Source organism: Hypomesus nipponensis, chromosome 6 (assembly GCF_054491055.1).
Source record: "Hypomesus nipponensis isolate SF chromosome 6, ASM5449105v1, whole genome shotgun sequence".
Lineage (NCBI taxonomy): Eukaryota > Metazoa > Chordata > Actinopteri > Osmeriformes > Osmeridae > Hypomesus > Hypomesus nipponensis.
In genome coordinates, this window is record NC_140366.1 from 17,696,678 (window position 1) to 17,712,500 (window position 15,823).

At 48.0% G+C, this 15,823-nt stretch overlaps 2 protein-coding genes across 5 annotated transcripts in view; both read right to left on the minus strand.

Annotated features, from left to right (window-relative positions):
• Positions 1–1,084: 1,084 nt before the first annotated feature.
• Positions 1,085–6,896, minus strand: mapre3b (microtubule-associated protein, RP/EB family, member 3b). Of its 4 annotated transcripts, none has more exons than XM_084699530.1 (9): positions 6,799–6,896; positions 5,216–5,282; positions 4,733–4,857; positions 4,483–4,628; positions 4,207–4,363; positions 4,003–4,047; positions 2,993–3,156; positions 2,661–2,813; positions 1,085–2,514 (listed from the first exon to the last, which is right to left on the minus strand). In XM_084699530.1, exons 3-9 carry the CDS (start codon positions 4,851–4,853, stop codon positions 2,446–2,448), a joined length of 855 nt encoding a protein of 284 aa, XP_084555656.1. In that variant the 5' UTR covers positions 4,854–4,857; positions 5,216–5,282; positions 6,799–6,896; the 3' UTR covers positions 1,085–2,445. The 4 variants fall into 4 exon arrangements, with proteins under 4 accessions (XP_084555656.1, XP_084555655.1, XP_084555658.1 ...); XM_084699529.1 differs by having other exon boundaries at positions 2,643–2,813; XM_084699532.1 differs by lacking the exon at positions 4,003–4,047.
• A 582-nt stretch (positions 6,897–7,478) lies between these two features.
• The window catches only part of dpysl5b (dihydropyrimidinase like 5b), an 8,424-nt gene continuing 79 nt past the window's right edge, over positions 7,479–15,823 (minus strand). The window contains exons 1-12 of the mRNA XM_084700406.1: positions 15,755–15,823; positions 11,849–12,007; positions 11,136–11,315; positions 10,990–11,058; positions 10,846–10,890; positions 10,667–10,742; positions 10,248–10,404; positions 10,027–10,168; positions 9,794–9,936; positions 9,493–9,700; positions 9,157–9,331; positions 7,479–8,993 (exon numbers count right to left, since the gene is read on the minus strand). The exon at positions 15,755–15,823 is cut by the window's right edge and continues 79 nt beyond it. Coding sequence (XP_084556532.1) covers positions 8,908–8,993; positions 9,157–9,331; positions 9,493–9,700; positions 9,794–9,936; positions 10,027–10,168; positions 10,248–10,404; positions 10,667–10,742; positions 10,846–10,890; positions 10,990–11,058; positions 11,136–11,315; positions 11,849–12,007; positions 15,755–15,823 — 1,509 coding nt within the window. The 3' untranslated portion in view covers positions 7,479–8,907. The remainder of the gene's footprint in view (positions 8,994–9,156; positions 9,332–9,492; positions 9,701–9,793; positions 9,937–10,026; positions 10,169–10,247; positions 10,405–10,666; positions 10,743–10,845; positions 10,891–10,989; positions 11,059–11,135; positions 11,316–11,848; positions 12,008–15,754) is intronic.

Sequence of the window (15,823 nt, forward strand, 5' to 3'; positions counted from 1 at the left end):
GATGCATTCGTCCTTTATTCCCTCTCATTATTTCTCACCACGTGACTGAACAAGATAGGGCAGATGGAGATAACTCCTCAGCACGGCATCCACAGATCAGTAAAGTCCGATCACTGATGCCATCAAAGGCCGAGGATGGAAAGATGCATTTCATTCAGGGCCGGATGAAATGGGTTGTTGGGATGTTGCCATTTGAGAAAGACACAAAGACAAGGAGAAAGACAGGGATAGATAGACAATTCATCTACATAACCGCTTACTCATGTTAGCTCTCTGGAGCGTGTAGAGGCCTAGCACTGGAGGCTGGGCAGGGGAGGATTGTCCTCAATGGAAGCAAATCAGTGACATCATATTTTGAATTTTAAAAGGCATTATTATAGAAATTTAACACCATCGATATTGGTTGGTTTTGAATTCACCTCTTTAAAATTGAAATAAATACAGGTAGGCAGGTAGGTAGGCACATATATGTCTATGGGTAGACAGACAGACAGACAGACAGACAGACAGACAGACAGACAGACAGACAGACAGACAGACAGACAGACAGACAGACAGACAGACAGACAGACAGACAGACAGACAGTGCAATCATTAGTCAGGGTATGGCTCAATGATTGGTTACAGTCAAACAGATGTATTAGCCTACAGTCTTGCGACACCCACAGATGTCGGATTAATTTCATATTAGCCTACCGTCGAACTCTTGTATGTATTGGTTACTATCAAGATGTGAAGTTTATTTAGGCTAATATGACAAAAACTGCTTCTCAACAACAGTGCCTAGCCTGCCAATAAAGTTATCTGTATCTTTTTTCAAACTGTGGGTTTTGTTGTGTAAAATGTGTTGTGGTGCCACTCTCCCTCGGTCAGCTGGTCCATTTTTTATTTTCATCCTTTGTGTTAGGCTACAATCAATAGGTTGTGTTACAGGCCTATAGGTTAGACTATTAGTCGGCTTATTTCTACAAACGACACGCCGTATTTATTCTTTCTCCTGTCCACCCGAATGTTTTAGTCACCAACTGCAACTGGTGTGTATAGTCAAATGACTTGTGGGGAAAAAAATACTGACCACTGCAGCTCTGATTGGGTTTGAACCCCACATTTTTATTTAGTTTCAGTAATAAAACTCCATATGATGCATGTTTATCACATGGCTGCCATGGCAACACGAGGGGTTAGAAAGGAGTGAGTGACCACAAAGGGCTCGTACCTCCTCCTGTTGACCCAATTTCTGTTAAATCACAGAAATCTCACTAATCAGGGCTGTCAATCATAACAAACCACATCTCCTGTTACTAGGCAACCACTGGGGCGTTTTAACGCTGTGCAACATATCAAAACTCAATTAAATTAAATACGGCAACTCAAAATAAAAATAGCAGCTAGAAACTTCTCGACTCAATAAATACATTTTCAATTATTAGCGTTATAGCCTCAGTGTCGATTTGAGTTTGCATTTGTTCCTTGTTGTAATTTAACAGCCTGACTTTGTGTTGGCCTTCATTTATGAATAAATACGTTTCACATTGACTTTTGTCTCTTAACAGCCAGTTTAGCCATTCAACGCAAATGCGACTCTGCAGGATAAGAATTATATTAAAAAAATAGAACTGTGTCTTTTGTCGTTTGGCCATAACCAGGTACTGCATGTTGGCATTCTGAATCTTCTGATCGGTTTGTTTTGCTACAGTTAGTGCAAGGAACCCACCCCGACCCCAAATTCTGCAAAAACTGAAACCATAAAGAGCCATAACATCATGCTGTCTAGTAAACAGGCTGTCGACAGCCTTAAAAACAAACATACTCCAGCAAACGACTTGACGAGTGCGAACGTGGTGTTGCTGTGTCAGAATGGAGTGAACCCACTCACTGATGCACTCTCAGCAGAGCGGGTATTGCCTCTGAGTGTGCATGAATGTAGTGTATGATATGTATATTCATGTATGCAGGACATGTTCTCAGAATGTATGCAGCGGAGGTGTGCATGTGTGCACGTATGAACACGTGTAAGCAGGTATCAGTGTGACTGGAGGAGGAGTGACATGTCTTTGCAGATAGGTTTCCCTCTTGGCTTTGGGCTCCAAGTGGAGTGAAGCCCTGTACTCAGTTACATTGACCTGACAGGACGAACCCCACTCATGCAAACTAACATGCCCCTTAGTCCGCCTCGACTGGCTAGCACCGTGACACAGATAGCTCCCCCCTCTCACATTAGAATGCATTGTAGCCTCACAGGGCTGACATGGTCCAGACAGGTCTAGGGTTAGCATCCCACACTAGCACACCGCACTGTACAACATTGTCAGAATGTAGTGCATAAGGACTACGGCATAGGGGAAAGGGTGTACATAAAAAGAGGGGGGGGGGGGGTGAGAACAGTGAATGGGTGAGTCAGAGAGAGATGGAGTGGTAGAGGGAGATCTGCAGACCCCAGGCTGCTCAGTACTCCTCCGGATCCCCCTTTGGTGAGTCCACAACGTCCTCATCCTCTGGAGGAGCGAAGCCGTCCTGACAAATACAACACAGGTTTGTGTTGTTAAGCATGTACAATGTATGTGTGCGTGTGTATATGTGTGTGTGTGTGTGTGTGCCTGCGTGTATGTGTGTGTCTGTGTGTATTTGTGTATGAACTATACCTCTTTGTTTGTCAATACCTCTGTAGCGTAGAGTATATCCATGATCTTGCTGAGTGTAGTGCTGTTTTCATTCTCATGCTCCTGACAGATCAGCTCGATGTCCCGGAGTTTGCTGAAGTAGAAATCTCTCTCCTTCTCCAGACCGTCCACAGTCAGCTTCAGGTCCAGTAGCTGCCGACACAGAGGAAGAAGAGATCAGGGGGTAGAAGGGTCACCATGTGTGTTTCTGGAACACAGTGTGCGTGGGTGTGTGTCTGTGTGAGTTTGTGTGTATGTGTGTGTGTGTGTGTGTGTGTATGAGTGTGTGTGTGTGTTTGTATGAGTGTGTATGAGTGTGTGAGGTAGGCTACCTGTTGGTTGAGTTCTATGATCTCTGCGTCTCCTCCATTGCGGATGGGCGCTGCCCTCTTGGTGGGGACGTTGTTGATCTGTCGTGGGGGGGTGGGGACGTTGTTGATCTGTCGTGGGGGGGTGGGAACAGGCTTGTTTGCAGTGGGAGATGTCCTTTGGGGACCTGGAGATTCAGCAACCAGCAGGCCAAAAGTATCAGCGTGATTCTCTCATGATATGTTCTGAAATCCAGGTCACACTGTAAACTAAACCTAAAACACCCTTTATCTCAGTCTGGAATGGATGAATGACCAAAAATGAGAAAACGTATCTCTTTGGATACACATACAGTGGATAGGTATACTTCATTTGACAGACAATGCTATTACTAAATCCAACTCCAGTAATATGTATTGGTGCTCCCCCTTATGCCAGTAGATGGAATTAAGATGAGAGTAGACATTTTTTATTATCCAGTCGGTTTTGTAGTCCATAACTAAGCAACTTAACTTATCAACATGGGTGTAATAGGCCATGCCCATGAGTATGGCTTGAAAGACTAGCCCAGCCCTTATCTAACCAGCAAATAGCAAACTAGGTCATTCAAAACAACGTCAAATTGCCTTTATGCTAACAATGAAGCCAAATGTATGGTACAGTGTACAAAACAAATACAAACACCAAACTAAAACAAAACATGAACCTGTTGAATGTTCAACCTAATCCAGTACAGTCTTACACAAGACTGAGGTGGGTCTGGAGGGAATTCAGGATGGGATGCCAACAAAACAAACGTTCCAGCAAAACAAAAGAGTCAAAGTATTGCTGTTGGATTTCCAATGACATACTGCATGACTACTACCCGCCCCCCCCTCACCCCCCCCAGAGAAGCAGCACTGAAGGACAGTAGGATACACACTAGATAAGTAGTTAACACACACACACACACACACACTTCAGCTGTAGGGCAAAACATACACTTCAGTTATGGTGCAAAACACACACGCACAAACACACACACTTCAGTTACCTGGGGGACGGGAATGTCGTTTAGGTTTGTGGGAAATGAGTTCACCTGGGTTAGGGGGGAGGGGCACACTGGAGTAAGAGCAATGCAACGCAAGGTGTGTTTGCGTGCGTGTGTGTGCGCGTGTGTGCGCGTGTGTGTGCGTGTGTGTGTGTGTGTGTGTGTGTGTGCGCGCGTGTGTGTGCGCGTGTGTGCGCGTGTGTGTACCTGGGTTGGGTGATGGGGTCCCCTCATGGCCTTGTCTTGTTTGTTGAGGGTCATACTCTTTTCCATCATAGTTGGCATCAAAAAACTTTTTAAACCACTGAATAAACTCAAAGTTATCCTGAAACTTCCCCTTCACCAGCCTCTCCACCGGAATGATCTGAGGGAGAGACACAGACACACACACAGAAAGAGTTACAAAGTGAAAAAGATACAGAAAATACACTGACAAAAGTGTGTGTGTGTGTAGTGTGTGTGTGTGTGTGTGTGTGCTGTCACCTTGTCAATAGTCATTCTCTTAAATGAAGCCTGCAGAACTTTGAAGTTGTGGATGAATTCGTGTTCCAGACGGGCCTGAAATTTCACCTTCTTCAGAAGTATGCATCCAGGAAACAACATGTCCATGAACTGGCAGTACGCAGCACCTACACACACACACACACACACAGAATAAAAGGCAATAGTGTAATACGCAAGTAATGTATCGCACAACACAAAAGGTGTGTGTTTGTATATGTGTGCGAGTTACCTGAGCAGAGCTGTTCTATCTTGGTGTAGGTGAGCTGTAGAGAGTCGTTGACCCAGGCCAGCATGTCGTGCCGACTCATGTTCTCTATGGTCATCGAAGTGGAATAAACATTCACTGCCATCCTCCTGCCACACACACAAAATATATAATACACACAGTAAGTTTGCTTAACTATTATACAGGGTTGACATCAGATGGCTAAACTAGAACACCACTGGTTGCTTGTAGAGGGACATGACTGTGTGTGATGTGCTCAGCGTGTGGGAGTGATTGACAGATCACCCTCCTCTCCATGTGAGATTCATGATAATCCCATTACAGCCACCTTATAGATGTAGACTAGGACACACACGAGGTTTAGAATACACTCTTACGTATGCCATGTATACCATCAGCAATAAGAAGACATGAGAGTTCTAGAAGCAGCACCACCAACACCCCCCCCCCCCCCACACACACACACACACACACTTCTCCCCCCACCTGTTACTGGTATTTGTTCAAGTTATCTGTTTGAATGTAGCAGTGCTGGCTCTCTGGATACACAGACCTACAGAAAAGAGATAAGCAAAACAATCACTTTGCATGTTATTACCACACAATGAACAATTAACCCTGCTACTAATCTGATGATCTAATCCCCTTCCAGGTAAACATGTCTAAACACATCATAGTTTTAACACAAGATTGATCACAAGATGCACTAATGCTGCACCAACGGGGCCTCCACATTTGTACGGCCGGCCAAATATGGACCTCTGCCACAGTACGGTTCTACATCATTCCTCGACAGGAGAGAGGGAGGGATGCAACAATATGTGGAAATATTGGGAGTGGAATACTCACTCGATGACAAACACCTACAGGAAGCCCTGACTATATTGCATAACACACATACACACACCAGGAAAATCCAACATGCACAATTAGCCTGCTATCCACTAGCTTTGCAAGCAGCAAAAATAGTAGGAAGCTGGCTAATATTCGTATTTTAGCTGCACCTAGGAGGGCTTTGTGGTGTCCGAGTACAGACTATCCCGCGATTATAATAAGATTCCAAAAGTTTATATAAAAACAAGTACTTTCAGATGTGAACAAATATAACGTGGATAAGCCTGTGTTTGAATCTGTAGACTGAGTGTGTGTGTGTGTGTGTGTGTGTGTGTGTGTGTTAGTGTAACCCTAAACCGGGACAATCCGAATGAGCGCAGCTCAATGATGATGACCGTCTCTTTCTATCTCGAGAACATTCTACGCATTCTTTAAACATTGCATCAACTCAGACTGGCTGCTGCCAGTATCTGTGTCCATCTTTGTGATACAAAATACAGTATTAGGTTGTTTGCCAGTTGTTGATAAGAAAACGGGGCTACTGTTAGTCGCCTACTGCTTTCAAGTGACAGGTGTGACTTGGTGGTTTGTCTTTCCCAGAGCCTTGAGACAAAACAGTCATAACATGTATCTCTAATCTTTCCTATGGCGAAGATTAAAACTCCCATCGAACCTGACACAATCACATACCATCTATCATAAATACAAACAGCCGATGTACTTACACTTGACTGTATCATTAAAGAAATATCCAGCCATTTACCTGAGGTACTGTTTGTTAGTGGGATGAAATGCACGGGTTAACTAAGAGACGGTTTAGTGCGTAGCCAGGGTGCTGTAGAATTAAAGCTGCGTCGGTAACGCGCTCGCTAGCAAGCTAACGTTAGCAAACGACAAACTAGGCCTAGAGTTAAAACTACGTATTATATTAGTTTTAGAGACGATAAACCATTTAAACCAAAACAAATGAACTGGTCACCAAGCTGATTTCAGTGATGCTGTCAAACTGAAAGAGGTGCAGTTTAGTCCGCCGTACCCCCTCTGGAGGCATCGTTTAATATCACACATGATACAAGCACAAAATATCCAAACTGCGTCTGACTGGCATGCCATATGGCTTTGTGGCAGCAAGAAGTATATATGAATATCGTTTACCACAAAAAAAAATCGCCGTTTCAAGTAACGATTACTATCATTCATTTGTTCATTCGAGTTCAAGTTAAGTGACTACTCACTGTCCTTAAAGTGCTGTCCTGTTATCCTCGGTGTGTCGCTGCTGATGAGTGCGTCGCCTGATACTATCCGTTGCTAAAGCCAGCCTGTTCACTCTGGCTGTCCGGGTTGCCAGGTTTTTGTAGCACTATCCCCCTAAAGAGTAACTACGCAGTCCATTCAATACCCAACATATGGTTGATTTGTGTGGTAGCTTGTTAGACTAATTTCTACAATCGCTTTTATAAACCCCATACCAAACAATTCCATGACTATTGGGCTATTTCTCATTGAATTTAAATAATATGTGCACCCATTACATTTATATCAGAGGCCTCACATAGGGCCAGTGTCCTGTTTTTACACTTTTACAATCTTTGATTAATATTTTAGGACTCAATATATTTTCAGTGCTTAACAGCACCTGGTTTCTGCTGTCAGTGGTCAGATCCAGCCCTTCCCAAACCATTACCAAGGCTTTTGGGCCCGTTTAAACAATGTTTCACTGGGTCCCTCAAAATACATTATTGATCAGTGATGGTCATGTAATCCTGATCCATCCAGACTTTTGTGGTTCCCATACAACTGCAAGCCCTGACTCATTCTCCATATGACACGGTTGTCATATCAACGGTCAAACTGTTCATGCTCTGCTTCTGGAACATTGTACAAAGTTAACGGACATGATGAACAACTGTGTTTTTTCAGGCTTTAATTCTTCAATCATCCGTATGTTAAGAAACAAGCAGCCACGTACAGATTCAATAGGTTCACTGTCCAACACAACTCTACATGGACACACAGTCAGTTACCAGTAACAGTGCCTTCATAACAACAAAACCATCCAACAATAAAAAGATTAAAGGTTGCAACGATAAAAAAAAAATGATAAAAAAAACAGCACCGGTTGATACTCCTGCATGGAAGTGTGGCATAGGTGATTCGTGTTGGCACAAATGCTCCATCAGTTTAAAAAACAATATATTCTAAATACACAAAGACACACGATGGATAAATATAACACTGTTGGTCAGCAATGAAACACATCAATAGACGCAGTGAAAGGACTAACAGTGAATGGGTGGAATCATTAGTGTTTGTGAGACAGTGCAGCTCAATCTGTCTTGCCGAGCAGAGAAAATTCTCAGGACGTCCCTTTTAACTATCATTACACTACCAACTGACCCTTAATCGACATGTCTTTTATCCCACGTATGCCGTCTTCCACCCTTGCATTATCTCTCTGAGCTCCCTTCCTTCTTTCCTAATCAAGTGTGGCCAGGGCTGGGTTGTGTCAGGTTGGGGCTGAGTCTTGGAGTAGCAGTGTTCAGTCAGCTGGGAGTGGCTATGGAGGGTAGGGAGATCAGCTTTCCCCTAACCTAAGACCCCACCATCTGTTGACAGTCTGAGCATCTGAGTGTTTAGGCAGTTGGATTTCATCACCACACAGCACGGTTTCGTGACGATATAACACCACTTTTAAAAGCAAGTCGTACATACCAGGAAACCAGCCACAGGGGTGGGGATGTCACAGACAGAAACTAGGGTTTTACATGGAAACAAGGAGAAACACATTGTACTAACTAATCTAAAGCGATGATGTGTCTGTGATTACGCATTGTGCAGCAATGTGTTCTTGTATGTGTGTGTGCGTGTGTACGTGTGTGTGTTAACGTGCGTTTACAAGGGGATATAGATATTTTTCTGGATTTGGTTTCTACCATTGTTTAACTATTCCAGTCAACACCAATTTGATCAACACATCAAAAACTGTACTGGTTTTATCCGGTCACAGAAGTTGCTTTAGGTAAATATCAGACAAGGAGCAGCACTTAAGTTACATTACATTTTGTAAGATCATATCAGTTTAGGTTTAACATCACCTGTTAATTAACTCATTCTACTCTCTTATAAACCATCTCTATCACTCAGTTTTAAGTCACTCCAATTAGGAAATTACTTTGTGATATCTATGATTTGTCAACAAGACGTAGCAGTGCTTATTAGTGGATTTATTTTCCCCTCTTAGTCTAACCCTGTGGTAGAAAATCAGTGCAGTTTTTCTGGTTGCTCAGAAATGTACAAAAACGTTGTCCCCAAGGCTCGGACAGCCGGCATTCCAGCGTCCATGGTTACCAGATGCCACTGGAGCGTCCGCCAGGTGGGGCAAGGATGCGGGCTGAGGACCTCTTGGGGATATGATCGTCCACTTGGGAGCCTGAGTGAAAATACAGCAAACATGAGTCATGCCCTGATCACTCATGTCTGATACAATCATACAAGCTGCACCCACCCACCCACCCACCCACCCACCAACCCACACACACACCCCACACACACACCCCACACACACACCCCACACACACACCCCACACACACACCTGAGAGGCTGAAGGAGGACTCGTGCAGGTCTCGAACCCCCGTGTGGCGGGCGCAGGGCTTAGTTACGTCTCCGTCTCCATCTATGATGGGCCCCAGCTCCTTCTTACTGACACTGGCTAGCTTGGCAATGTCACCAGAGTAGGGGTCCCGGTCAACCCCCTTCAAAGCCTGGCTCTGAGTCACAGAGGAAAAAAGAGAGAACATGAGTGGGAGAAGAAACACAACAGTGTGTGTTAGTGTGTGTGTGTGTGTGTTAGTGTGTGTGTGTGTGCGTGTGTAAGTGTGTGTGTGAGCGTGTGTTAGTGTGTGTGTGAGCGTGTGTATCTTGGCAGTACCTTCTCTCGCTGAACCATCTTCTTGTAGAGGTAGTCAGGGAATGTGCGGAGGGGGTAGAACTTTCCAGAACCCTCTGCACACATGAACACACCGTTCTCACACACCAGGCGACCACGGCTGATGGTTACCAGAGGAACGCCGTGACAACGCAGACCTTCGTACAGGTTGAAGTCTCCACCCTGGACCTGTGTGCTCACTGAGATGGTCCTGCAGAGGAAAGGGTTTGTGCTGTGAGTATGTGTGTGTGCGGGTAGGTGGGTGAGTGTGTGTGTGTGTGTATGTGTGTGTGGGCGGGTGTACCTTGTCGCGTCGGGGTCCCAGACCACCACGTCAGCGTCAGCCCCTGGGATGATGCGGCCCTTGCGGGGGTACAGGTTGTAGATCTTGGCAGCGTTGGAGCTTGTCACAGCAACAAACCTGTTCTCATCCATTTTACCTGCAACCTGAGGTTCAGACCAAAACAAACATTTACACAGATCCGACAAGCACATACAGGGTGTATATCTGGGATGTGTGTGTGTGTGTGTACCTACCACTCCTCTCTCCCACATGACACTCATGCGGTCCTGTACCCCTGCCACTCCGTGGGGTATCTTGGTGAAGTCCTCCTTGCCCAGCGCTCTCTGCTTGGTGCTGAAGGGACGATGCTCAGACGCCACCACGCTCACGGTGTCACTGCAGGAAAGACGCATCATCAACACGAGCCACGCCGTCCAACAACAGTGTTGTGTCCAGTGCGTGTGCGTGGACGTACTTGCCCAGTAACCCCATGAGGTAGTTGGGTGTGTTGGGGTCGAGGCGAAGGGGCGGGGCCATGACGTGGGCTGCAGCATGGGCCCAGTCCTGGTGGTAATACTGCATCCCATTCAGCACTGCATGAGCCACCGTGGTTTCAGCATGGACCACCTTACCTGGGGGAGGAACAGAGAGGAGGGGGGAGGGGGCGGCGAGGAAGAGGGGAGAGTGGAAGGGAAAGGGGGTGGAGATGGGGGCAGGGTGGGGTGGCGAAGGGAGAGGGGCGGGGATGGAGATTGGGCGGGGTGGGGAGGGGAGCGGGTAGGGTAGGGTGGGGAGAGGGTTGGGGATGGAGATGGGGAGGCAGATGGGATTTATCACACCTGATATACGTCATGTGTCAGCAGCTTTAGGTAATCTTCTCGAGTGCCAACTCACCCTGCATCTTGGAAGCAGAGATCATGTCCCCAGCTGACATACTGGATACATTCACCAGATAGATCGGGCAATGGGCCTGGAAACACACACACACACACACACACACACACACACACTGTTATTGATCGTCATCCAAACACACACAGACAAACACACAGTCTAGGCAAACACACACTCACCCTGTTGGCGATGGTGATGGCACGGTGGGTAGCCTCGGCCTCTAACTAAAGACAAGAGAGACGAGGACATGAAGGAAACAGAACACACACACACACAGAAGCATGGGCTCAGAGTGATCTCACACCATCAGGTGACACACTTGCCTCTTCTGGACGGCTGATCTCAATGCCCTCTGGTCCACTGATGCCCAGATCCAGGGCTTCTCTGGCTCCCTGAGAACACACACACACAGGTGAAGCTCTCCACATGTGCAGCCTGTTCAGGTCTTGGTGTGTGACTGTGTGCGTACCTCAGCCACCAGTTCCCCATTCTCTGCGTGGACGCGTGCGATGGCTCCGATGTCCTTGCAGGTCTGGAGAGACTGGTACAGTTCCGAGTCCCTCAGCATCAGGGAGTCCCTGTAGGCCATGAACATCTGGAAGGAGTTCACGCCGCGCTCACGGACCAGGGCTTCCATCTCCGAACGCACCTGGTGGGAAGTAAAGTCAGGGTCAAAGGTCACAGTTGGTTATGTTACGATATTAGCCGACACTGTCTGACTCATCCTAGAATGTGGGTTAATGAGGGGGAGAGAGAAAGTGTGTGTGTGTTATGTGGGGCATGACTTGAGCTGGAGAGCTACCAGCTGGCATTCACATTCCGCTTCCATTGGTCAATATCACAACCTCTCATACCAAACACAAACATATCTAAATCAGACATGGTCTTTACATGCATACATGTAACAATGTATTCATTCAGATTGTTCATTAAATATCAACGTATTTGACATGCACCAGAGGCAATTTTAGCCTTCACTTGTAACTATAAACAAAGACAAACCAGCAGAGACGATATACCAAAGGTCAGTCAGAGTGGAATGACTCACGATGACTATAGAGTCTGGCTTGTGTGTGTGTGTCTTTCTCCGGCTCCAGGATAATCTAATCTGGGTCACATTGTGTATTATCTCCAGCGGGTCTGAACCTGAGGGTTTGAACCATGTGTGTCTGTGAACAGTACCTTGGCGCCCCACCAGGTCACGCCCACATGCAGGGCGTAGTCACAGCAGGCCTTGGCGTCGGCCAGGGAACGGCACTTCTCGTAGGCGTCCAGCAGGGAGCAGTCACGCTCAGGCATCACCATAGACACCACCATGGTGGTGCCGCCCATCAGAGCAGCCTGAAGGGAGGGAGGGAGGGAGGGAGGGGGGGAGGGGGGGGGGGGAGGGAGGGAGGGAGGGAGGGAGGGAGGGAGGGAGGGAAGGAAGGAAGGAAGGAAGGAAGGAAGGAAGGAAGGAGGGAGGGAGGGAGGGAGGGAGGGAGGGAGGGAGGGAGGGAGGGAGGGAGGGAGGGAGGGAGGGAGGGAGGGAGGGAGGGAGGGAGGGGGAGGAAGGGGGGAGCGAGGGAGGGAGGGAGGGAGGGAGGGAGGGAGGGAGGGAGGGAGGGAGGGAGGGAGGGAGGGAGGGAGGGAGGGAGGGAGGGAGGGAGGGAGGGAGGGAGGGAGGGAGGGAGGGAGGGAGGGAGGGAGGGAGGGAGGGAGGGACAAAGACAGAGAAAAATACAGGAAGAGAGAGAGAGAAGGGGGGGGATCATAATCATTAAATACATGTATGGAACACACAGCATGTGAGTCTGTATTGATTGTGGGTGGAACACCGTTTGAGACAGTGCTGAGTCAGTATTCATCATCCTCCCAGTCACACCCAGAGAGCTTCCATCACATACTGAGACACGCCCACACAGGCACATTCACACACACCTCACACACACACACACACACACACGCACACACTGCAATGTTTCCCACTGAATGTGATTATATTTTTGGTGGTAGGCAGGGGCGGAGCCAGACGTAAAAATTTGAGGACCTATGTCCGTGTATAGGTTAGATGTGAGTGTAGATAGGGACTTCAACAAGTAATGCAAGCGTGCAAAAAAATTAGCCGGAATACTTCAAGCAATTTTTATTTGCTAAATTCATTTTTTCTCCTCCAATTTTGGGGATATATAATCACCTATAAAATATATATAAAAAAGATTATTTCTGTCATATTAGGTTATTATTATCCCACTGATGTTTGTTAAAATGCTAACATTTCTGATCAGTTGTTTTTTTTATTAGTTGTTTGACAAAGAAAAAGGGCTTAGTGTATGTTTGTGATTGGGTCGGGCGAGTATCGATCGGGGCGTCAATACTGCGGCTCCACCACCCCATCACTAATGAGTAGACTCTGGCTCCAAATGACATCACCAGCGCAAGATGGCAGCACCCGTATCCGGGGATATTGTTTTTTGTACAGTGGGAGGAAGCAGAGATGTTGCCCCTTGTTCCGTTGTAGTGAGAGAGAGAGAACGTGGGCCACCACAAATAAATCAATGTATGGCAACCACTACACAAGAAAAGCTGTCTCTCTACCAGCCTGTCTCTCCACCAGCCTGTCTGTACACCAGCCTGTCTCTCCACCAGCCTGTCTCTCCACCAGCCTGTCTGTACACCAGCCTGTCTCTCCACCAGCCTGTCTCTCCACCAGCCTGTCTGTACACCAGCCTGTCTCTCCACCAGCCTGTCTCTCTACCAGCCTGTCTGTACACCACCATGTCTGTACACCAGCCTGTCTCTCCACCACCCTGTCTCTCCACCACCCTGTCTCTACACCACCCTGTCTCTCCACCTACCTGTCTGTACACCAGCCTGTCTCTACACCACCCTGTCTCTCCACCAGCCTGTCTGTCCACCAGCCTGTCTGTACATCAGCCTGTCTGTACGCCAGCCTGTCTCTACACCAGCCTGTCTCTACACCACCCTGTCTCTCCACCAGCCTGTCTGTCCACCAGCCTGTCTCTACACCAGCCTGTCTCTCCACCAGCCTGTCTCTACACCAGCCTTTCTCTACACCAGTCTGTCTCTACACCAGCCTGTCTGTACACCAGCCTGTCTCTACACCAGCCTGTCTCTCTACCAGCCTGTCTCTCTACCAGCCTGTCTCTCTACCAGTCTGTCTCTAAACCAGCCTGTCTCTCTACCAGCCTGTCTCTCCTATCCTAACCCTTACATACTACTCCTTCCATCTCCACTCATAGAACTCCAGTGTCTGCACAGGGCAGGTCTGTATGTCAGTTCTCTGGGAGGACTGCAGTGAAGCAGGCGTGCCCGGGCTTCTCTGGGCTGCCCAGCGCCGTGCTGGAGATGGTGGATGGGGACACACAAAGCCCAAACAGTGTGAGACTTTGTTTTAAAGAGCTCACCATCTCCTGCTGTGTGTGATAAATTAATCCCTGGGACAGCGAACGAGGAGAGAGACGGAGAGATGGGGGTGGACGTGGGAGACAGGGAGAGAAGGGAGACAAAGAAGGGAGACGGGAGAGACAGAACAAAGAGATGGGTCAGAGAGAGAGATAGGGAGAAAGGGAGAGAGGGAGAGAGAGAGAGAGAGAGGGAGATAGGGAGAGAGGGAGAGAGAGAGAGAGGGGGGGGGGAGAGAGAGAGGGAGAGAGAGAGATAGGGAGAGAGGGAGAGAGGGAGAGAGAGAGAGAGAGAGAGAGAGAGAGAGAGAGAGAGAGAGAGATAGGGAGAGAGGGAGGGAGGGAGGGAGGGAGGGAGACAGGGAGGAAGAGTTGTGGGGATCCCGGAGTACAGCTCCCTGAGGAGTGATCAGTATCAGAAGGCTGGGAGCTCACCTGTCTGTGATCACGTTCTATCAGCCTTGCTCACACCTCACAGCACAGCAGGATATATACTCCTCCCCTCCCTCCCTCCCTCCCTCCCTCCCTCCCTCCCTCCCTCCCTCCCTCCCTCCCTCCCTCCCTCCCTCCCTCCCTCCCTCCCTCCCTCCCTCCCTCCCTCCCTCCCTCCCCTCCCCTCCCCTCCCCCCACCCTCCCCTCCACCCTCCCCTCCGCCTTCCAGCTACTGTAGCTTTGTACCTCTCTGCTACTACTGACCCTGTCTCCTGGGGAAATGCACCCTTACTGGGGAGAAGGGGCAGGAAGGGAGGATGGAGAAGAAAAGTGCAAAAGAAATAAATAAATATAGAAAGGAGAGAGGGGAAGGAAGAGAACACTGTGTTCAAATAGGGGAGGGGAGCTGTATGAGGTCTTCACAATTACAAGTTAACCATCTCCATGGTGAACAGTCCCCATAGAGACCACACAATACCACCACATCCACCACATCCACAGCCAGTCATGCACCCCAAAGGGGTTTCGGAGACAGACATAGGCATGCCAGGGGGTTAGTTGCCATGACAGCGAGGTCACGAGACATATGGAGTCCCCCCCCAATCCCCCCTCTATATCCTCAATCTTCTCGCATTCCATTAGTCTAAATCCTCCACAAGCATAAGCTGTATACCACAAACACTTCCCCCAAAAACCCTTCAACATTGGCCAGCTAAACCTGCCTGCCACCATCTTCATCATCAGTCCTCCCTCACCCATCTCCTGAGAGGGGGCCAGGCACCCGGCACCACTGAACCAATAACACCACAACAACTGAACACGGAGGTGTCTGTGTGTGTTCCTGTCGGTGTGTACTTGTTCCTGTAGGTGTGTGTGTAGTTTCTTCTACCTTTATCAGTATCAAAACTACAACAGCTGTTGTGGCCCAGTTTAACATGAGAGCTCTGAGGCTGTCTGACAGCTGTTTCTGGATTCCATTCAGGGAGCAGTATTAGACCCCGTCCCGGCGCTTTCAAATGTCTCCGGCTAGGGCAGCGTGTTCGAAAAGCTCTGTTTTCAGTATCTGAATACGCCGTATTAGTGTGGACGGGAGGTGCAAACGCAGACATATGTATGCGTTTCTAAATTTACCCAGGCTAATGTGGACGGGGCGTTAGTATAGGCATGCTTCCTGGCCTACTCCCTCTGTATGTGTGTGTGTGTACATATGTGTGTGTGTGTGTGTGCATGTATACTTGTGTGTGTGTGTACCTTGGTGCCGCTGTAGAAGTCGTCCTGAATGGTGGCGTTCATGAAGTTCTGCTGCAGGTGCACGCTGGT